The following is a 24,068-nucleotide window of genomic DNA, read 5'->3' as shown; positions in this document are numbered from 1 at the left end:
TCAGAGTGTTTCCTCAGAAAAGCGTCCCTCTCATTGAAAACAAAAAAGCTGCTAAAACCTGTTTTGTCTGATCGGGCCCTTAGATTTCAAGATTTAACAAAATGGATGGAAGTATAAATCAACTCATGCATTAGTAAGAAAAAACTTCAGGGTGAATCAAGGCCAACATTACAAACAAAACCTTTCTAACTGAGAGGTAACTAAGCTAACCAGAGAAAGGAAAGAAACCAAAATACAACCACTTACCTGCCAAACTAACAAAACAGTGTGACGTTCGCGAATGATCTGATTCTTTTGAACGGCTCTTTGGTGCGAACGTCGGGAACCAAGTCGTAGGTGAGAGCCGTTCTTTTTATAGTTGCGCCCAAATTTCACTGCCCGTCCGAGATCCACTCCCCTTTATGCCGAATTACCACAGGCAGATTTTTTCAACTGCAGTTCCGCTATGCTCAGTCACATGCAGCGGAATCATGTCACCACAACAGCGGACGGTGAGCAACATTATAACCCTCCACCAAGTTTCTTGTGTTTTTGTTGACATCTCTGTCGTCACACAGAGTTGTATCATAAATTAATGGCAAATCAATGATGTAGATTAATTGTTTCTACATTATCCTGCTGTTTCCTTTTAGATTTTAAAATTGCGTGTGTGTTGACACGGGAGAATAGAGTGCACGTTCACGAGTCTGACCAAAGAATGATGAGCCGGCTCTCGGAGACGAACGGAGCCATGAGATCTGGCTCTCTTCAAAGAGCCGTTATTCCCAACGCTACAACAAAACAGGAGAAACATGATCAAGTAAACTGGCAATTCAGCCCTGCTTCCACTAACAGAACTAGCAATGCACTAAACAAAGGATTGTGTGGGAGGAGGGAGCTGGGATATTCCCCTTGAGCTGCAGCGAAGCCATCTTGTTGATTTTATAGGGGATGGACCTCTGCGGCAGCCAATCACCTGCTGGAGCTGGAAGTCAATCCCCTAATCTCCTCCCGGGACTGGCACACACCTATTCAACATAGAACAACACACCGACACATTCAACACGGTGTTTTAGTGTTTGATAGACAGGCAGTGAGTGGCTGCCAGTACCTACAGTATACAGTACGTGTGCAACATTCCTACTGGTGTCTGATTTAATTTGTCGTACTGCAGTGATCGAACAGGCCAGCAGGGTGAAACACGCCTCCTGTGTTTTGTCCCCCTTGTTCTCTAACTTTGCATTCGACTCTCTCCGTCATCCATCAAGCTAAAGACAGGAGTTTATTCCCTCGCTGACCAGTTCAGTGCATTAGGCACCGACTCGCTGACTGCAGTCAATAAGTGCTTTGTTTGTTTAATGCTCGCTCCTCTCCGTCCATGCATCCCCCGGCCCCTCCCCTCTCCTCCCCTCAACATGCACACTGTTAACTTTCACCTCATCCGATGTCCAGACAGAAAATCCATCCCTCAAACAGCCTCTCGCCCACTTCGTCAACCTCATCTCCGCCACAGATGAGCGTGTATTTGAGCTTATGTGTGTGAGAGCAGTGCTGGTGGACGGGTGTGACCCTGTGTGGTTTATTTCTGCCTCGCTGACCTTTGACCTCTATCTGGCTCTCATATTCTCTCCTGCCCTCTTTCATTCCTTCAGGCGGACTGTCAATAACAGCTCTGCCGCCGCTCTTTATTTCCACAATGGCTGCATCTTTCTCTCTCCACGTCCTCTCGCTCTCCCTGCCTCTCTGCTCTGTAATTTTTGTCCTTTCTTCATTGTATCTTTGATGTTTCCTTTCCACTGATGTGTATTAGTGTCTCACCTGTCGACCTCTTCTCTTTCCCCGTGTGTTAGATCATCGCGCCCGGCGGAAGAGCATAGCCACCGGGAAGCAGCCCAGCATGGAGGTCCCTCCCACTGCCCCCCTTCAACCCTTCCGACAATCCGTGAGTAACCCTCCCTATCCCCGGCCTCGCTCGCTGCCTCCGTCCCTCTCGCTGTCCCTCCACCCTTCTCCCGCCCTGGGCCCGCCGCACACCTGCGGCCGCCGGGCCAGCGGCACCCCGCCTCACCCTTTCCCCCTCTCCCTGGCCGTGTCCCCTTCCTTCGCCCTGTGCCAGCAGCAGCAGCCACAGCAGCAGCAAAAGGGCTCCAAGAAAGGGCCCGGCACTCCCCCCATGCCCCGCTCGCTGCCCCTCTCCCCCTCCCTGTCCTTCACCCTGCCCCACTCGCCTGCTGCCTCCTACTCCTCCCCCCCCTTCTTTTACTGGGGCGGAGATTGGAGGGCTGCCGGTTCGAGTCCAGTGGCGGGAGGAACGTATATTTCACCACTGCCCCCTGTCGAGGTATGTGACACAAACATGGCTGCAGCAGAGACACTGGCAACATTAACATGTGTGTTTAAAAGGTCAGGTAAGATTACTCTGTACAGCATCGAACATGGAAACATCTCACTCCTTCCTTTGTGATCTCTGAGGTCTGTGTTAACTCACATTTTACAGAATGATTGTAACAGTGTATCTAAAAGGGTCATACCAGCATGTTTACAAGGTTTAGCTCCGTTGATACAACTAACTGTTTTAGTATGCGTGCTATAAACTATTTTTTCTACTTCTCCAGACAGCCATTGATCTCCATTCATTTTCCCCAAGGCGTGAAATGTACTTTAACTGTATAATCTGCATTAGAGTTAGCGCAGCCTTATTAATCAATCTGCAGTCTGCAATATCAAAGCATCATCATTAAAGTAATTATCTAGAAGATTTTCATTTATATAAATGTCTGTTAAGTCTCTATCTATCGCCGAATGAGGCAAAACAATGGTGATTGAGCCTATGGCCCACTGATGAAAGCCTTTGCATTTGCAGTATTACAGACTGGGTGTCTGTGGCGACTGTGGCGGAAAAAATTACAAGCGGCGCCCAGTTAGTGACGCGTTTTCCATCAGCCAGCAGTGGTTGGTCTGCCAGAGAGGGTAGGCGGAGCTAAGCGGCTGCTTTTCCGCTCTCTGCAAGCGTTGCAAGTAAACAGTAATCTACTATGGCTGAACAAACAAAGAAAAGATCGATGACTACAGATACAACTTCAACAAGAAGTGAAAATCCAAAGAAAAAGAAACAAACTCGACGCTCAGATGAAGCAAACAGTCTAAAAAGGAAAGCGACCGTCAGCGAGGAAAATCAGGAGCTACAGCCCTGACAAAGGGAGCCAACCGTAGACTTATGACTACATTGGGAAGTATCCTCCTGCAATTACCGTATATAACCGTTAGTGGGCGCCCAAGAGAACGAAACTGAAATCTTCGAGATTGTCAGTTTAAGGACATAAAGTAGTAGAACTGATGTTTCCAAGTCGGCTTGAAGAGTTTCATCCAATTCAGAGCTGAATGAAAACCAACAGCACCTCACATTTAAGCAAGTAGCAACATAAACATGAAGCAGACAAGATTTAGATTTATAAAATGGAACAGGACATAATCAAAGATGAAAAGGTCACTTAAAGTGGTAATCTGGAGGAACTCAGTTTTGTTCTCTTTGGCGGCACCTGTGGCAATAAACAGTAATTGCAGGAGCACACTTCCCAGATATCCAGACAGTGTTGCATGTGTGACGTCCACGGTTGGCTCCGGTTGTAACTCTTGATTTTCCTGGCTGACGGTCGCTTTCCTTTTTAGACTGTTTGCTTCATCTGAGCGTCGAGTTTGTTTCTTTTTCTTTGGATTTTCACTTATTGTTGAAGTTGTATCTGTAGTCATCCATCTGTTCTTTGTTTGTTCAGCCATAGTAGATTACTGTTTACTCGCAACACTTGCAGAGAGCGGAAAAGCAGCCGCTTAGCTCCGCCTACCCTCTCTGGCAGACCAACCACTGCTGGCTGATGGAAAACGCGTCACTAACTGGGCGCTGATTGTGATTTTTTCCGTGAAAGTACATAAACATGAAACAGACAAGATTTAAATTTAAAAAATGGAGTAGGAAACAAAGCCGATTATTATTACGTAATGTAAGAAAGACACAAAACTAATGTAATGTTTGATAAAATATACAACTAAATCCAGTTTCAATGTTTGTTAATATCTCATTTAGAAATGAATGAAAGTCAATGGATGTCTGGTTTACAAACTGTGGTGCAAAGTAAACGTGAGTTGTAGTAAATGGTTTTAATCACCTGGTATGACTCTTTAATGCCGACAAAGGAGAAGCAACATAAAAAGTGTGCTGTCACTGTGGCTCCTGGGATCGTCATGACTCTTTTTTATAAAAGAGACGACTTCAATCAAAGAGGGGAGCGGAGCTGGCAGCCAAACATTCTGTGTCTGAGGACAAAAATAATCTGTTTATTGTTTTATTCATGGCAACAGAAACTCAATCACAAGGTATCAAACGTGCACATAAAAGGGCTTAGAGGAGAGATTGGTGCTTTATTAAGTTTGTGCCGGTGGTCTGTGCTGCCATCTCGTTTCTATTATTTCTGCTGGTGTTTGCAAACTGTCCCTGAAACTGGAAATAACAGGACTTGTTTTCAGCCCTTCACAGAAAACTATGTGCTGCAGTGTCGCAGTTTGAATGAGAGCAAAATTATAAAAAGACCATGAGAGTAAATGAGACGCCATCATTATTTTATAGTGACTTGGATGAGTGTTTTCGTATCAATATTTCAGGCTGTCTGATTGGATGAGCAAGCATAAGGGGCTGCAGAAGTGTCACAGTAAAGACGGAGACAAATCTTAGCAACAATCTCAGACAGCCTTTGTGATTATCCTGCATATAGCTCACTGTGACTCACCTGACACTTACAGGGAGAACTAGAAAAGCAGGCTAAGAAGTTGTCCCTAAAAAGTATACATGTGTGGAGTTATACCTGCGTTTACTCACCAAATGGATGTGGGCTTACCTCCCTAAAAATAGCCACAGATGCACCAATCATGTAACAGTCTGTGGTGTACGCTGTGGGTCTTTTGATCCCTGACTCTTGTCTTTAAGGCAGTGCATGTTCCAGTGCATACTCTGAGGTGTTATTAAGACCTGGATATTGCTCTTGCTTCTAATTTGGCCCAGTAGTTATTAGTGTATTGCAATGAAAAAAATCCCCTCAATCCCAGAATGCATTTCCCCCATAAACCCCTTATTACTGATAATATGTGTGTGTGGAATCATACTATTGTAGTCGGAGGAGGCTGACTAAATATATATTTTGGGATGTTACAATGTAATTTAACTCTTTAAAATCATCTGCAACCAAAACTGTCTATGCATGAATCTGAGGAATTACCAGAAGTTGACAAGCTGCCATTACTGCGGTGACGTCTCCCTACAACATCTGTCGTAAGAAGTGAACAATGTTCTACTTTTACCGTTACTTTATTTGTAACTTTACTTTTGTGTAAATGTAAAGGACTTCAGGAAGAACTAGAGCTGTCACTTTTCAATCAAAATTCGAGGAATCGTTCGAACCTGGTGAAATATTAATAGTTTGAACTGTAATAATGTGATCGATTTCAAAATAGAAGCACAGCAGAAAACGCATGCTCACGAACAAATGAGTCCCAGAATGCATTACGTTTAAAGTAGTGCACCTTGTATTCCAACAGATGACGATAACACGCTGCCTGCTGCAAACCAGTGGAGGAAACTAACGAGCCAAGCCGTTGTTAACCTTTCCTGCTTCAGCGTCCCGACCGTAGTCAGAAAGCACCGAGGGGGACTCAGGGGGATTTCACATTAGGGACCCGGGCCTGGACCCTAAAGTCCAATTAGTTTGATTAGTGTGAACACTGTGTACCGTACTCGGGCACGGTTTGTTGATCCGTGCCCGGGTCCACTTGAAAAGGTCTCGAGTACGGTTCATGTGTACTCAGGTACGGTACGCATCAGGTGTGAAAAGCTGCTGTATCAAAAAACGGAAGTGGAGTGCTCCTCCTAAATCCGCGTATGCGCGCAGCACCGCCAATCTCATCCTCTGAACTGCACGGCCTTGGCTGATACCGTAGCAAGGTATAGGTGAGAGGGTCGTTCTTGAAATTTTCTCCAAGATATGTATAATAGTCGGCATAGTGCGAAGGTCGGCTCCATTGTATGTGCTTGGGATCATCCGATTCGCGTGCTTTTCTACACTGGAACGACAACTTCTTCTTCTCCTTGTTTTTGAGGTGCATTACTGCCACCATCTGCTTCAGAGTCCTACCGCAAGTGTACTCGGGTACGAAACGAAATGATTAATGTGAAAGCTGACCGGCGGGGGAGAGGAGAGGGGGGACGACTGGACTCAGGCACGGTACGAAGCAATCGTACCTAATCTGAAAACGTCCTTATTGTTGTTCTGCTCCAGGGCCGAAGCTGTAGCTAGCGTTAGGGCTAACTCCCGTCACTTAAATACACCAGCAGCAAGCAAGACACGGGAGCGCAGCTCGTAGGCTTTATAATGCACAAAACTGTACATTTGTGCTGTTGTTTAAACAGCTACCGATCACTCTTTTCTCTGCTCTTCCGCTTCTCCGGTCCCCGACACTTCACGTAACTCGTGCACACACATTTCCGTTGTCTCTCACTCGCTCTACCACCACACTCTCACGCTCTTTCCAAAACAGAGCTAGGCTTCTTATATAAGACCGTGCTACAGAACGGATCATCTCAACACCAACGCACCTCAGAAGCGCTGTAGTTAAACCGTCTTCAATATAATTTGAATGAATTCCATATGACGATGAATTCGTTCACACTTGATTTTTTGGGAAAAGTGACAGACCCAGGAAGAACCTGTGGAGCTCTCAGCTGCTCTAACAGAGTGCACAATCCACAAGCCTTTACGTCATTGCCTGATGAAGGTACCTTCATCAGTAACTGGAGGCAGCTGTCTAACATCTTTACTGTCTGTGCTTCTCTCACAGGCAGCAGCAGACACTGAGTTGCCACTGCAGTAATGGCTGCTACGCTACATGGCAGAACAAAGTGGTCACTGGATTTGTGTATAAATGTAATGGAGTAAAAATACAATATTCTTTAATGAACTGTAGGAGAAGAAGAAATATATAAATACTCAAGTGAATGTGTTGTTGCATCCCGCTTCCGTGTTTATCACCCAGAGGTTTGCCCTGACAGGAGTCATTGTTATAAAATTAAAATCTAATCACACACAGCTTCTTAATGTGGACAGAATAAACTGTGCAGAAGCACTAGATAACCACTTCTTTCACCTGAAATGAACCCAAAGAGGGGCGGGGGGAGCCACAGCAGAGCAAGCAGCCACTGAGGATGAAGTCACTGTTACCCCCGGTTTTTAAATACTACCCCTCTCTGTCGTGGTTATTCAAGCCTCTCTGTGTGTATGGAATAATTTAACTTTGTGAGACTTAAGAGTGTCAGACGGAGCGGCTAATCAAATCAGATTTAGTCATGCAGGCTATTAGCAGGGAACCAGCAGATGGAGCCAAGTCTTTAGTCATATCCTCCAGACAGGCTTCAAAGCCATTTCACTCACGCCAGATGACGAGGTGTCATTCCCCCCCTCCCCACCCCCGAACAATGCTGCCATGCTAAAGGTATACAAACATTACTGTGAGTGTGCATGATGCACCTGAGAGCTGATTAGGTGAAGCTTCTTTAAGGCTCAGCGGGTAAAAAACACGGTGATATTTCATGCATGTTTTCAGCTCTTAAGTTACCTTCACAGCTAACATTTCAAAGTACAGGGTGTGAAAGCAGCATGAAGTCTGACATTTATAGTCCACAAACAAAACAATGACACAGTTAAGATTTTAAAATGCTATTTAGTGGGCGGCATAAAAAAAATCGGAGGGAAATGTCAAATGTTTTAATCTAGATTCACTTTTTACAGAGATATTTTTAAGTTACACATTATTTTGAGGAATGTATTACTAAAGAAACAGTGAAGTCATCCTGATGTTTTGCAGGATTTTCCTCCTTCAAATCTCTTGTTTTATTTTGTCCTCCTCTGAATAGATCAGCTTGCAGGACACTAATATTAAGAACTGGTCACAGTCTGTCCAATGAGGTTTGTTGAAGGGCATGACCGTCCTGCAAACTAACAGTGTGTCCCAGTACCCAAACTTACGGTCCTGAACAGCTAAAATATATCCCACAGTACACGACGGTCTACTGCACCACACCAGTCCAGGTGTTGGTTGTGATGGGTGTGAAGGTTGGTTTTAGGGCTGACAATAATCAGAAGACAGGAAGAAGTTTAAATTTTACAAAGCAATGACAGAACCTCCAGAGATGTTTATCGTGTTATTTTAGCACGCTCATTAGACTGATAAGAATACATTTGCACTTCAGATCCTGTCAATATAAATATTATTTCCTCTTATTAGAGATTTTGCGACACATTTTGTGTCCTTTAATAAACAGAAACCGTCATTATAGCATCATCTTATATCTCTTACATGCAGCAGACCTACAGCTTTATATATCGGTGGTCTCTAAAGTGTTTCAAGGGAGTTAAATTTACTTTATCATATCATGGTGAGGGGTAGATCGCTTTTGTTAAAGAGGGGGTTTTATGCTGTTTGATGTTACTAAATGTGGGTGAGGTTTCAAATCTGTAGGTAAAAGTATGTTGGAGTCAGGGTTGCCAGGTTTGTGTGACAAAACCAGCCCAATACTAGAACTCAAAATATCCCCCTGCCAAATTATATACACTGCTTTTAAAGTCCAACAGCATTGCTATCATTGCCAAATGCATTATAAAATACACAGATTGATTAAACTGTGAGGTAACTCCTCTCACCCCCTGCATGAGACTGTGGGGGCCTTAAGCAGCTCCTTCAGCAGCAAACTGCTACACCCGTATTACACCAATAATACTAGAAATAGGATTTCTATTTATAAACATTATTCAAGTAATTTGCATGCAAAATAGGTCCAGCCAACCAGCAGACAAAAATTTCCACCTGCAGCAACACTGCAAAAGTAACCCAATTCTGCAGGACAACTGCAGACCTGGCAACCCTGGTTGGAGTAATCCCCAGGTATCTCAGCTCAGTCTGCAGGCGGCACTTTGTGATGTCACAATGTGCTGCCCAAGCAGGCTTATGAGAGCTGGCCAATTAGGAAGTGGGCTTGTAGGGGCAGGGTTTCTTAAAGAGACAGAGCTGACTGAGTCGTTTCAGGCTGTATGAGGGCCTGCACAGAGCACCAGTGTGAGAAAAGGAGGAGTTTTTTTTAACTGTCAATTATACTCAGCTACTCCACAGGTATCACAGAGCCAAATATGTAGCTTGAAATCGGCATAATACCCCCTTTAACATAAAAATGAGTTTTGATGAAGTGGCCTAGAGGTCAAAAACAGTTTGGGAACACCTGTTCTATGTAACGCAGTTTAATTGCTTAACTGTCATTTTATTGTAACTGTTGTAATGTGTGGTTGATCCCAATCATTTGAGCTGGATAGTTTAATGCATGTAGTCTGTATTGCTAGTGACGTGATGAGCTCATTAATGACCCCAGCGAGGTCTGATAAATTTGCACAATGTGCTCTGACCGAAGACTTAGCAGTGTGGAACACAACAACAAAAAATCTTCCCAATATTGACTTTACTTCTCTAAAATACTGCAAGTGTGGGTACTGGGACTAATGCACAGACATGTTCTCCCTTATCAATGAAAACGTCCTGCTTCAGTGTCTCAGATTGCGACTTTTGATCATGTAAGGAAGCTCATGTGGGACAAACTGCACCCCTGTGTGAGACTTGAGCAGTTGTGTGGCTTGAGCAGTTGTGTGGCTCAGCACTGCCCACCACAGGATCTGTTCCGTCACTGCACCTCTCTGTGGAAAGTGGACATGTGTGGGTGTATAATAAAATGTACCTTGTGCTCTCCCCCATCACGTGCATCATGTGTCTCATTTGTGTGTGTCTCCATCTGATCTATGCATCTGACACCAACCACACTGACTCCATGGGAATCATCCGTCTTTATTTCACTATCACACATACCCGACTCTCTCTCTCTCTTTAAACCATCTTTTCCACATCGCCCACTTCTTCTTCTTCTCTGTAACTTCACTTCATACACGTCCTACTTCCTTTCCTCCACCTGTTTGCCATCGCTCAGAGTTTCCTCAGTAGAAGGTTGAAGGGCTCTATCAAGAGGGCCAAGAGTCAGCCCAAACTGGACCGAACCAGCAGCTTCCGCCACATGATCCTCCCCCGCTTCCGCAGTGCCGACCAAGACAGGTCAGTGACTGAGAGTGTGTTACATGTGTATTAATGTGCTGCCTGCGACTGGCTGTGTCTGTGTCTCACAAATATTATATCACACGCTATTTACTTTTAACGATCTAAAGCATCGGTACTGATTGAAACAGGATGTTTAGATGGGGCGTTACAACATTATTGGTCATTCAAAAGGTTTTATTAGACTTGTGATGTGGAGGGGAAGGTCATAAATCTGTTATGTTATTGTTGTGTTAGGACGGTGAATACAAAGTGTGGTCAGGACTGGAGTTGTGTTTACTGAGAGTTTTTTCCAGGACTGTGGAGAACTTAGCACTGACCTAAAATGCAGGAACTTAGCATCTTATAATCTATCATGGAGCGCTGTGATCGACCGACGACCTGTTCAGGTTATTCAATGTTTCCTGTTTCCTGTAGCCAAATACATGATGTTATAGTCATGACAGCCTGCCTATCAATCTATGTATAGTTTTATTGTTCAATGTATCTATTGTTTAATCTATCTATCTATCAATCATCGTTCTATCTATCTATCTATCTATCTATCTATTGTTCTATCTATCTATCGTTCTATCTATCGTTCTATCTATCTATCGTTCTATCTATCGTTCTATCGTTCTATCTCTCGTTCCATCTATCTATCTATCTATCTATCTATCTATCTATTGTTCTATCGTTCTATCTATCGTTCTATCTATCGTTCTATCTATCTATCGTTCTATCGTTCTATCGTTCTATCTCTCGTTCTATCTATCTATCTCTATCTATCGATCTATCTATCTATCTATCGTTCTATCGTTCTATCGTTCTATCTATAGTTCTATCTATCTATCTTTCTATCGTTCTATCTATCGTTCTATCGTTTTCTATCTATTGTTCTATCTATCGTTCGAACTATCTATTGTTCTATCTATCTATCGTTCTGTCTATAGTTCTATCTATCGTTCTATCTATCGTTCTATCTAAAAATCTATCGTTCTATCATTCTATATCTATCCAATTGTTTATCTATCTATTGTTCTATCTCTCTATAAATCTATCAATCCTTCTATCATTCTATCTATCTATGAATGTATTCTTCTATCAATCCATTTATCATTCTGTTGTTCCCTACCTCTATCTACAGTAGTTCTCTATACATCTACATCTATCTACAGTAGTTCTGTATATACATCTACCTCTATCCACAGTAGTTCTCTATACATCTACATCTATCTACAGTAGTTCTATATATACATCTACATCTATCTACAGTAGTTCTGTATCAGTCCATCAGTACGTCCATGTATACTATAGCCTTTCTTTGTCTCTCACTCTATCTATTGTTCTATCTATCTATCTTCTCTGTCAGTCACAATCAGTCTCTGTCTCTGTTTGTCTTATCCTCTCCTGACCCTCACAGTGTCACTCACAATTAAGACCCTCAGCTCCATCACAACCCCCCCCTTCCCCAATAATATCAACCAGCAGACGGCCATATGGCCGCTGTACAGGCAGTAATGAATCAGCGGGAGATGTGCTTAATTATACCTCCTCTGTGTCATGTACACAGTGTGCCAGAGGAACTCGGCAACGTCTGAAGTCTGTTTTGTACGCTACATTTTTAATTTTGAAGAAGAAGAAGATAATAATGAGAGAATATATGTAAATGTAAAGTGTCCAAATATTGTTTTGAATTAATTAAATAGTTAGTGTGACGTCAGCCGTCTGTTTTATTTCTTATTTTATCAACTTCTTCCCTTGAGTCTCATCCTGCTGAAGCTCCACTTTGATGACTTTAACTAAAGATTTAAATGCATTTTCTAATCTGATGATGATTTTCTTGATTAATCGGTCTTTCTTTGGTCTAAAATAAAATAAGATATTGATAAATACCAACTTCCTGAAGCCAAACGCTGTGTCTTTAGCGTCACTTGTTTCATCCAATCAACAGTTTAAGACCCAGAGATATTCAGCTCACATAAGATGGAGAGAAGCTGCAAACTTTCAAAACTGAAGCTGGAAACATACCTTGAAAATGTTCTTTAGTGATTAATAGATGGTCAAAATAATTGCCAATAACCGCTGACAGCTCTGAGATGTACTTCAGTCTATTCAGCTGATCTATAAGCTCCCACTTCAGCCAAGACAAACTCAAACTTCAGATGTGAACAAGGTCATGTTGGTAATATAAACACAGGGCAAAAGTGCACTCCGCAGAGAACTAAAACCTTTTCTGAGTCAGGTGTCTGCCAAGCTGCTCTTCCACATGATTTATTCATTTGGGAAGGCTGCAGATGTCTATAATCCCCGGCTGCTCCGAGGAGGCGCAGAGCGGACACAAAAGTCAAGAGCCCGGTGAAGTTTCAGGCCGCTCTGGTTTACTCTGCGTGTTTCCTGTCAGGACTGCTGGCGAACATCTGCAGCTTTGTTCATTATTATTCTCTTTTTATATCTTTATTTATCCAGAGAGAGTTTGCAGAGAACACATGGCCTTTTTCAGCAGATTCATGCAGCTGTAAACGAGCCTCTGAGCTCCCACGCCGCCTCTAAAACTTGCAGTGAAATATGTTTTTGCAACATTTAACTGACAACTTCTAACTGATTGTTCATGCAAACGCCTAATGAGTCCCAGAGTTTCCTTTCCTCACAACACCGTAGGTCACCCTGTCGTATACTGTAGCTCCTAACTCTTACATTAACATACTGTATATCAACACCTGTGTCTTAGCAGATCTTCAGTGTCCTGAGATGACCTAAATGCAAATTAGAGCATTTTCTCTTCTTTTTTTGTGTATAATGTTCTGTATATATTCATTATCTGCTTTTTCAATTAACATATTAAATGTTTACCCTTAAAAATCTGAGATAAATATTGAAAAAGGCTCAACATAATTCTCCACAGCCAGAGGACACGTCTGCAAAGAGTTTGAGGATTTGAATTTACCATATTAGAGTCAGGAAACAAACCCTTAGCCTACATATAAAAAGTTGTAACCTACATTTTTCACTTTATAAATAACTGACATAATGCTCATTGATCTACATTTTGAGCATTTAATCCTCTGTAAGAAATATTTGGACTATTTTAGTCTTTAATTAGCCGAACATTAGCCTTAAGAGCCTGCGTGCACTAGCGTTTTTTGCACTGGCAGCGCAACTGTTGCTAGGTTACAAAAGTTGTCTGTATGCAATTCAGCTTCCCTTGGAAGTGACCGTTAAAGACCAGCTCCAGTCATGTTTTAAGACATTTAAAATGTTCTGCTTGAAATAATAAATAACCTCGTAAAAATCCTCCTAAGGCATCGCCTCCTTCTCCCTCATTAAAAATTCCTGAATCTGCATAGTCCCCGCCCACTATGCAAATGTCCAATCCGTCGTGAAAACAAAACACTGCCATCGTTTAGCGGCAACTTGTTGAAACTTAGCTAGCTTGAAATGTAGTAATTAGTAGTAACGTTAACGTTAGTAGTCAGCAGTGAGTTTGTAAAAAATTACGATGACGGTTACAGCTGGCTCGCACATCGCCAAAGTGGTTGCCATAGGTTGCACATAATGATATGCATAGCGTCACCCCATCCATTAACGGGATTGGCTCCTTAGGTTTGTGACATCACAAACCCTGCCAACCTGAAAACGTGTTGTTCAGCCTGTCCTTGGTACACTGCAGTTTAAAAGCAGACCATGGAGATGACTGCTGATGTTGTCCCTGATATGTCTTGTAGCACATGAAGAACACCAGGTTAAAAACTATGTTCACTGGAGTCGGTCTTTAAGTCTGTCTAAATCGCTCTGTGTGCTTAATATTTGCTTTTATTCATGGCCTTTTACAAAGAAAACATAAAAACAATAGAAAGTTATCTTGTCCTGGCATGAGCAGCTCTACACCTAGACATTGTACCCTCCAAAAAAACCCTGCCCCTTCTTGATTTTGATTGGTTGGGGAGGGAGAAGGGACATTGACGAGCGCGGCGGTGTTTCAAAAGTTGAAGTATTTTCAACTGAGAGCGCTGAGACAAAAATCAGCTGATGCAGAGAGCGTTATTTGCTTAGCACGCTGAGCGCAGAAAATGCTGGACTGCACTGGTTTTGTACAGCGCAAAAAACGTTGGACACAGGCCGTTAGTTTATTTTTGTTATCCATTCTATTGCTGATGCTTTCTTTTGAAGAATCATTAAATGTTAACTCAGAAACTTGCCCATCACAAGTTCTTAAAGGCAGAGGTGACATCGTCATATGTTTAGATTTGTGTGACAACAGCTCAAAATAATATACATTCAATATAAAGTGAATTACAAGAGAGGAAAGAATAAAATCTTGACATCTTTGGAAGCTGTAGGCAGCAAACCTTTTCGCCTGATTAAATGGCCTCAAAAATGTTGCAGATTAATTTTCTGCCGATGGGCTAATTGAGCAATCACTTCTGCTCTACTAGCTCCGAAAAATGTCTCTGTGTGTGTGTCGAATGTCGGACCAGTTCTGCTTTCTTTAGCAGTGACTTGTTTAATATGATTTGCAAGGTGTGTGTGCATGTGTGGTGTCCTGACACTTCCTGCGCTGACACCTCCTCTTACCCCTCCGTACTCTTGCTCTCCACTCAATCCCTCCTTCCACCTCAACCCTCACGCATCCTCCTCTCCTCTAATCCCTGCTCTCACTTTCCTCGTCTTTAAAGGATCCACCGTTTACATAATCATGGTGATTTCCTCTGAGAGGTCCTCTCTCTCGACCCCCCATCCCTCACCCCTTCTTTCACATTCTCTCATGACCTCCCCCACTCCTTCATTCTCTTCTCTTTCTCCTCTCTCCCTTCAATCTGACTCATTCCTTCGGGTCTATTTTTATCTCTCTCTCTCTCTCTCTCTCTCTCTCTCTCTCTTCCTCTCTCTCTGTGTTTCTCTCCCCCCACGGTCCCCTACATGTAATCAGCGCTCTGTTGATGAACGTTATGATTGAACGAAGACAAAAGCAGTGCGAGCGCAGGGGGAGAAGCTGAGAGTCGGACGGCAGCTCGGAGGATATACATTTTCATTTCTCTCTTTCTTTTTTCCTCATTCTCATCCCCCTTTTCTTCTGTGAGGGGCTTCGTCACACCTGACCGTCCCCCCGGCTCTCTGGTTGGACTCACTGTGTCATCATTCGTCTGTTTTGTGACCGTGTGACTGTCTGCGGAGCCAGTCTGTGATTTTACATGCTCCTGTGCCTGTGCGTGTGTGTGTGTGTGTGTGTGTGTGGGAGTGAGTGTGTGTGTGAGCATGATAGATGATCTTTCACTTGTTAGTATGAGTCCTGTGCATATGTGTGTCAGAATTAATGATGTTACACAGAATCATTTTTATGTGTGTGTGGAGTTTGGAAATGTTTTGCCTGGAGGGAAATACTTGATATATCAGCTCTGACAGCTACGTTAAAAGAAACCCACACAATACTGTAACACATTGTGACAAAAATATAGATTTTATTGTAATTGCTTAAATAATATATGCAATAATTTACATTTAAAACAAGGCTACAAAGATCCTTTCAGAATAAGAGCATGGATTTCTTAAAAACCCCAGCTAATGAACCCCGTGGCGTTAGAAGCTTCATCAGTCAGTCCACTCTTACAGCTGCCTGTTGAAACATTTATTACGGGTAGTTTCATAACGTTCATTATTTCTGTAGCCTGAAATGTAGGTCTGCTCTTACTCTGCCTTTGCCTGTAAGTAATGAAAGCTTTGAATGATGAAAGTCAGGATTATTAAGTCAGGGTTACACTTTATATTAAGGTCCACATATTCTCCTTTAACTAGTTCCTTATAGTAGCATATAGGCGAGTTACTAATCATTAGAAACGCTTATTAATGCCTTATTTTGCATGACTGTATTCAATAACTAGTAGGACACTAACTAAGTTTTTTCCCTCAATAACCCCCTAATGAAATAAAGTAACTTATTACACATTAATAAAGTTATTAATATGCTCTACACAGTATTGTGGTACTACCCATTAATAAGGCATATCCTGAGCAAAGCTAATAAAGATCATAACTCGTCTTTACAATCACATTTTTAGTGTATACAAATAATATACATTATTATGCATATATTATTATTATTATTGATACTGTACTGTATATTATATTATATTACACTATATATATCAATTTTTACCTTTATATTAATTTTTTTTACTATTGACTTGTATTCTGTGTCATTATATACATATACATACTGTAATATACTACACTATTTATTTGCCACTTTTATACTGCACCTTGTATTGTACCATTTTGTATACCATAATACCTCATATTATACGGTATTATCTCATCCTGCTAAAATGTTGCTGCTATTACCCGTACATGTCACTTTAACCCATAACTGCCACTATAACATATCACTTTAAAGGTGCCTGCACACTGCCCAGGTAATGCCCAACTCACCTCAACATGCTGAAGTTGGCAGTTGCTGGTTGCCGTCTTTAGAATGTTCCGGAAACCAACTGCCAGCTCCACACCGCCCAGACACTCGCTGACAGGACAGACTTTTGTTGCCTACTTTTTCTTATTTAAGTTTTTGCTTTATTTTACATGGACGAAGTGACGGGCTTGTTAACTATATCAATCATATCCGGGTAACGGTGAACTGTTTTACAACAAAATAGCGTTGGTAGCAAGCTAGCTAGCCAGCATATTACTCACCAGAGGTCTCCAGTTTCTCCAGTGTTTATCTTGCTATCACGGTTGGAAAATGCCCGGGTCCTTATGTCATAAAGTTGGGGTTTCTACCGCAGCTCAATCAGGTGTTCTTCACGGTCCTGGGTCCAGAAACCAGCCATTTTAAACTTAGATATAAAACCTAAACTAATGTGAGTGCTTAACGGACAGATAGTTAACCGACATTAGAAAAAGAAAGTTGTGCGTACTGATGGTCCGCACGCGAGTATGGGCTAGTTGTCAAGGGAACGCACTCTCCACCAAACCCGACCGGACATGTCAGACTGGAACAACTCCATCCGACCAACACAGACTGTCGACGCACACTGACCTGACAGTTGGTGATGGTTGGAGTTGGTCTGTGTTTGTCTGGGCAGTGTGCAGCCACCTTCACTTGTCACTTACTACTAGTTGTAAAAACGTTGTAAATACCTATGTATCTATGTATTTTGTATTTACTTACAAGCTATTTGTCTCTGTGCTGCTGCAGCACCCGAATTTCCCCTCTGGGGATCAATTAAGGATTATCTTATTTTAAGTATTGAGGAGGATGTTGAGGAAAGAAAACTCCTACTTAATGGCCTACAAGTTGTAGAACATGATCATGCAGGTTAAAGCATTAATTTAATGACCAATAAAGAGCCAATATGCTACATATATGCCTGCTTATAATCAGGTAGTTACTTGTGAAGATGTGTACCTTAATATAAAGTCTGTGCAGGCACATTATTGGAGGACAAACCGAAATCTGCATGGGAAAACTACCCGTCACATTTTGTCGAATTTACAACATTTATATGTGTTTTTTTGTTTATGTGTATAATAGGGAGTTTGTCCTTGTTATTCTTAATAGTGGACGTTTTTACTAAGTTGCTTATGGAATATTTATTTGTACATTTCTGATATTTAGCTCTGCAGCTTTTTTGCTGCTTTTTCTTGGTATTAGAAATTTAAAATACGGATATTGCAGGTGTGTTCATAGCCCCTTTAAAAGTTGTATGGCTGTTTATTAGCACACAGAGATAATATCAAAATAAACTAGTTTGGGTCATTCATTTACAAACAGACATTTCCTGTAGTTTCTGGGACACAGAACTGAAGCCAACCTAATGCCACCTTCAATAACAGAGCCTCCCCTCTCCACATCTAACCACAACTCTCACTCCTCCCAGGACCCGTTTGATGCAGAGCTTCAAAGAGTCACACTCCCATGAGTCTTTGCTGTCTCCCAGCAGCGCTGCCGAGGCGCTGGACCTCACCCTGGATGAGGACGCCATCATCAAACCTGTCCACTCCAGCATCCTGGGACAAGAGTACTGCTTTGAGGTGAGGACTGAGGCCTGCGCGGCGTGAACAAACAGCAGCAAACACACACAAAGTGCAGCTTACAGAGCAGAAACATGTTTTTTTTTTCCTGACAAGTGACAGCGAGGTTAAAGAGACTGATGTGAATTTAGTTTTTTTACATGTGAGAACTAGAAAGCAGCAAGGACACTGAAATGAGTCATAGTCCGTGCTTAATTTGCTGGAGACTGTCAGCTTTTTCCATCACCTTTTCCATTAGCACAACATGACAGAGGTTGAGAGTGAATGCAAGACATTGTTTTGGCGCCTTAGTTGCAGTCTCCATAGTAACTAATGGCTGTGGTTGTTGAATTTACCATTGGCTATAACCTCAGGTGACTACGGCATCGGGAACCAAGTGCTTTGCGTGTCGCTCAGCTGCAGAGAGAGACAAATGGATCGAGAACCTGCAGAGAGCTGTCAAGCCCAACAAGGTGAGGGGAGAGAAAGGGATGCGGTAGAGGACGACAAAAAAAAAAAAAGGATGATCCCTCTGTCTGTGTGTCTCTCTCTCTCCTCCCCGTCTCCCGTTGTTGTCTGTTTTCAATACGAGCGCACCGCTTCATTTCTCTGTGTGAACTCCATCCTCGTGTCTGTGTGTGTCTGTGTTGCACAATTTAGTCGCTTCTCAGAGCAAATATTAAAGCTGCACGAGGTCATGTTGCAGAGTGGAGGGTCCAAAATGCTGTTTAGAAACACAAATCAGGTAATGTGATGTCAGTAAATTGCACACAGCAGGCTTATTTTCCGTGATACTAACGGATACTGACGGGACAAGACACAAAAGAATCAAACGCAGTGAGTCCAGGTCTTCTCTCACTGCTCTGTATGAGACAATGGGCCTCATGCAACAAACAACTGTACAAGCGTCTTAGCTGCCAAGTATCTTTAGAGATTTGCATTCATCAATTTCTTCTAATGAACCAAATTCAAGAGGGGTCGAAACCTCTCTAAGGGTAAAGTCTACCTTTTCATAGATCTACTTGTATTTGCTGCATTCTTTGTTATTACAGATGGCGTGTCAGGTTGACAAAAATCATCAGCCAGCAGGTGGAAGCTGTGAACTGTTTCCTCTTCAAGTATTGATGACTCCAGATGATGAAACTTGGATTGCAAATCTAAAGTCAAGGATAAAACACTGACATTTGGGTGAAGAGAAACATTCAGAATCGTCACCATAGAGAGATCTTCCCTCTTTAGTCTGAATGAACTTGGATTTTAATAGTCTTCTTAGTATAGCATCAAATGTCCCAAACCAGGGGCTGCAGCCTTCGAAGGCCGTATTTGAAGGCCGATTGCATCACAGCGGCACGTCGAAGGTTGTCCCATTTCGAAGGCCCCTTCAGATGCGGCCGGCAAATGCGTCCTCCTTTTCCCGGGCCACGTAGGATCTCTCTGGTGCATCGTTTGCGGCACAACATATCCCAAGATTCATTGTGCGCCGATTCTAACGAGATGGTGGACTCTTACGCAGCCGAGGAATACACTTTCAAAAAGTTTTTCGCTTCGATTCAATTGAATAGCTGCATTACACGTTTGATAAAACAAAAGGGCCCTTGAAACAGTTCTCTTTAAAATAATAGGTTAAGTTACGTGATATAGTTATGGAAGCTAGTTAGCTAGTTAGTCAGGAACAGATCAGTTGCTGATCTGTTAGCAGAGTAGAGGAGGAACAGCGAGAGGTAACGTCACTAACACTACAGTCATCTAAGTTTCCATATCTGTGAACGTCTGCTTCAGACCAACACAAAGAAGCTGTTCTGCTGCAGACTGAGCGGGATCTTATCTGTAAGATAAATGTGTGTTTTGGTAAGCGGAAGGGGCGGGACGTCAATATAGGCTCAATACAGGCTCCTCTACAATAGGATACACCTCTACTGCACAGGCTCGAGTCTGGCTTTTGTGCGTAAAACTTTCCAACAACCGGATCTGAACAGGATTTAGAGGCATATATTATGCTAATTATCCAATCTCATGAACAAGCACGCCTTCATGAACCAGGCGAACTCATCAGGCTGAAACTGGCGACTCATTGAGAAGTTGGTTTAGTTAATAGATCGCGGTTATTTGTAGACAAACAAGCGTAACAGAGAAAGTTCTTGCATGAGGCCCATTGAAAGTGTCCACATCTGACACCAGAGTGTTTCTGATGTTCAGCAGCCTCACCGTCAGACTGAAGCAGATATGATGATATAATTTCACATACAAATCCTTCCTAGTGCAGCTTTAAAGCAGCGTGACTTTATTTTCATCCTCACAGCTTTAAAAAAAACAACAAATCTCAGCACTTTATATCTACTCAGAGTGAAAACCAATATCCTAATTTTCACCCAGATTTCATAGTGCTGTGAAATTGGCCCATATCTCTCCTCTGTGTTATTAGAAAGAGTGAACAGGCATGCGAGATATGCAGCTTTGAAGGCAACCAGGGACTAGCAGTTATTAAGCCAGACTGAGATGAAACATCACCCGAGCTGACTGCCTGGTCCAGATGCTCGGGCCGCGGGGGTCCTGGCTGAGTCATGGAGCTCCAAGGACTCCACACGGGGGCAATCTCCAAAATTGTCCCCCTCCTGCCCCAAAACAACACACTCTGTGCTCCTCAGACCAGATGCAGCGACGGAGATAAGACTCGCTGCAGAGACGAGGATTATCATTAACACTTCTTAACTGTCAGGAGCGTTTTAATTCCCTCTTTGAGCTTTGATTTTTTTCCTTCTTTCAAAAGGAGAGCAGCCACTTCACCCTGCTTTGGTGTTGTCTCGTTTTTTGGGGAACTGAAACTGAGATATGACAGAAGCTAGAGAAGACGTAACACGAAATCGAGACGGAGAGCTGGAGCCCATGCTGCTGCTGCTGCACCGTGTGTGCACTAGCAAACTGAGCCACCAGATGCCCAGCACATTCAAACGCAGGGGTTTGGAATTAATTATGCCGCGTGTTTGGCGCTGCTTATCAAAGAGCACACAAATGGAGAACTTAGGAAGTGTGGATATAGCTGATGCTCACGTATCGAGCCGTCTAAATTAGAACTTAAATAGTCTGAAGCAAACAGGGGACTAACAACAATGGCATTTGAGCCCGATTGAAATGACTCAGCCCCCCATTCGCTGAAGCATCACTGTGCAATCAACGCAGCCTTCTCTCCCCACCATGGGGGATGTCAAATATAGCTGGGGCTTTGTGATCATGATTAGGAAGTGTAGCTGTCTTCAGAAACATTAGCGCCATTGTTTGTCCGTCGCCTCTGCAGCACATGTGCATTGTGTCATTTGTGTCCTTGTACGTTTAAGTGGATTACTTTTTTCATCCGGTGAGACCACTCTCCCGCTCTTATCGTTCACATTTCCTGTTATCTTTTCATTTCTGTGACGCTGTCAGGCTGCCTTCTGTCTCTGTGTTCAAGTCCGGAGTTGAGAGCAATTCATCAAGCTCTGCCTACACTCCACAGCAGCTCGCCCGCCATGTCGCCAGCCATTTCTTTCCTGTCATTTACTTTGTTGTCCTGCAGGCTGACCTGCTGTCGCCCTCTCTTCACACACACACACACACACTCACTGTCTCTGTTTCCATATCTCTGAACTTGTTTCTTTGCTGTTTGTCTTGTTTTGACGTTGCTGCATTGTTTCATCTTCTCTTGCATAGCTTTTGACCGTCTCTATTATAAGATGCTCTTCACCTTATTTGACCCGACTTCGTCTTCACACAGGACAACAGCCGGAGGGTGGACAATGTGCTCAAACTGTGGATCATCGAGGCCCGAGAGCTTCCAGCCAAGAAACGCTACTACTGCGAACTTTGTCTGGACGACATGCTGTACGCACGCACCACCAGCAAGCCCCGCACCGACACTGTGTTCTGGGGCGAGCACTTTGAATTCAACAACCTGCCTGCCGTCCGCAACCTACGCCTTCATCTATACAAGGAGACAGACAAGAAGAGACGCAAGGTACAAAAAGATCCTCAGGGTCAGATGGAGGTCTGAGAGTGTTTAAGTTGTAGAAAAGAAATGACTCGTAATGATGGACCTGCAGAGAATTATCCCCTGCAGCTCCCCTGGGTTAGCTTCAGCTCAATACTGCTTCCACAGCAGCATTTTCAACAGCAGTTACCTGCTATTTTTAGCATAAAAAGCTTTACTTTAACACCTTACGACTACCTGAGGAGCATTTAGCAGCTATAGAGCCAGAGTTTTACCTCAGGAGTTGGTGGAGACCAAACACAGAGCTAAAGATGGACAGACTTAAACTGAAAAATAAAGGGCCTCTGTTACTGCTGAATGTGCTGTTAGAGACAGCTTGCTAACAAGTTTTATACATTAAAGCTCCGATGAGGAACCTTCGGTTTGTGTTGATTTTGGCGCCCCCTGTGGACAAAGCTGTAACTCTTTTGTCTTCTCTGATTCTTCCTTTTTTGGACGATTGTGATTTTTAACAATCTCATCCTGCTTTCTTTAACAGTCATATGTATCACTCACTTTAAATTTCTGCCCTGGAAAATGTAAACAAAGCCAGCGTGCAGTTAATCGCTTTGTCTGACACCTACCCCCCACCAGGGTAGGTGTTAGACGAAGCGATTAACTGCACGCTGGGGGATAGCAAAAAACTCCTCACAGGAGCTTTAACACCTTAAGACTACCTGAGGAGCGTTTAGCAGCTGTAGAGCCTGAGTTTTACCTCAGGAGTTGGTGGAGACCAAAAACAGAGCTAAAAGAGGGAATATTGGACTCAGATGGACACAAAGTTCCTCTGTAACTGCTGGATGTGAAGTTAGAGACGGCTTGCTAACAAGTTTTATACATTAACTCAAAAGTAGATGACATTCCAGGAAATGTATTTGAAAGGAGACGTAACAGAGCCCAACAGAAATGAGCACTTTGGCTAATTAGAGCATCAGTTCAAATAAATAAAGACGGTAAACAGATGATGAGGAAGGAACCAAATGTGTTGCGTTCCTCGAAGATGGTTAGGGGATGAGAGGAGTAACAATATAGTGAAACCCAGGGAAAAGAAGGGAGGGACAAAGTATGAGCAAAAATAAGGGATTTATTACAAAATAAGGCAAATACAGACAAAAAAAAGAGAAACTGATCTATCTTAAATGAGTCTAAACACTATTAACAAAAATTACAACTAATGAGAACACTAAGGCGCCCAGGAAAATCACTCTCCTTCCACAGAAGGAGTAGACATGAGCTAGATGACGTCTGACACACGCAGCAGAATGGCTCACTGGCCACTGGCTGCTGCTCTTTATACTCTCTTCCTGATTGGTTAAGTGGAAACAGGTGAGCCTAATCACCCGTTGCATCAAAGTTGAGAGCAGCACCTGAAGAACACAGGAGAGAGAGAAACGCAGGAAAACACAACATCGGCTACGGCACGTAACACCTCCCCCCATGAGAACTAACTATATGTTTGTTTTAAAATCCATCTTTTCTCGTCTTATCAACCACCATGAAATGTATCGCTACAGTTACTCACCAAAAGACCACGGCTAAACACAGCACATTGTGAATGTAACAGTCCCGATCCCATTATGTCACAGGACAACACCAAACAGAGTAGGGTAAGAATGGAACTCACTAAGGGTAATGTCCTTTGATCTGTTGAAACAAAACTGTTGTGGTTGTACGTCCATAGTTTTGTTTGGAGTAAATTGGGAGTGTCTTCAAACTGCAGTGACTCTGTTCAGAGTGCGTGCTCGGAGGAAATAAAAGCCTGAAACAATCGTAACTGATGAAGTAATCATTGAGTCATTGCCATGGATCAACAACCCTAAAAGCCCCCTGCAGGCACACAGCATTTAGGCCATTCTGTGTGATTTGGCAGTGCAGAGCTAATTGTTTGGCCCTTTATGTTTTAAATAAAACATGATGC

The 24,068-nt window shown here is 42.9% G+C and overlaps 1 protein-coding gene across 11 annotated transcripts in view; it reads left to right on the top strand.

Moving 5' to 3' along the window:
- The window catches only part of syngap1b (synaptic Ras GTPase activating protein 1b), a 188,236-nt gene that overhangs the window by 131,110 nt on the left and 33,058 nt on the right, over nt 1–24,068 (top strand). For 9 of the 11 annotated variants that reach the window (XM_069656044.1, XM_069656050.1, XM_069656049.1 and 6 more), the window contains 5 exons: nt 1,830–2,320; nt 10,046–10,167; nt 18,018–18,171; nt 18,525–18,623; nt 21,899–22,138. In XM_069656044.1, the coding sequence (XP_069512145.1) occupies nt 1,830–2,320; nt 10,046–10,167; nt 18,018–18,171; nt 18,525–18,623; nt 21,899–22,138 (1,106 nt within the window). The remainder of the gene's footprint in view (nt 1–1,829; nt 2,321–10,045; nt 10,168–18,017; nt 18,172–18,524; nt 18,624–21,898; nt 22,139–24,068) is intronic. The other 2 variants (XM_069656052.1, XM_069656051.1) reach the window with 1 other exon arrangement.

This window comes from Semicossyphus pulcher, unplaced genomic scaffold (assembly GCF_022749685.1).
Source record: "Semicossyphus pulcher isolate SPU_LCO1_2020_fin unplaced genomic scaffold, fSemPul1.0.p SCAF_9, whole genome shotgun sequence".
Taxonomy (NCBI): Eukaryota; Metazoa; Chordata; class Actinopteri; order Labriformes; family Labridae; genus Semicossyphus; species Semicossyphus pulcher.
Note: the sequence above shows the minus strand (reverse complement) of the source record. Positions and strands in the feature narration are given on the sequence as shown.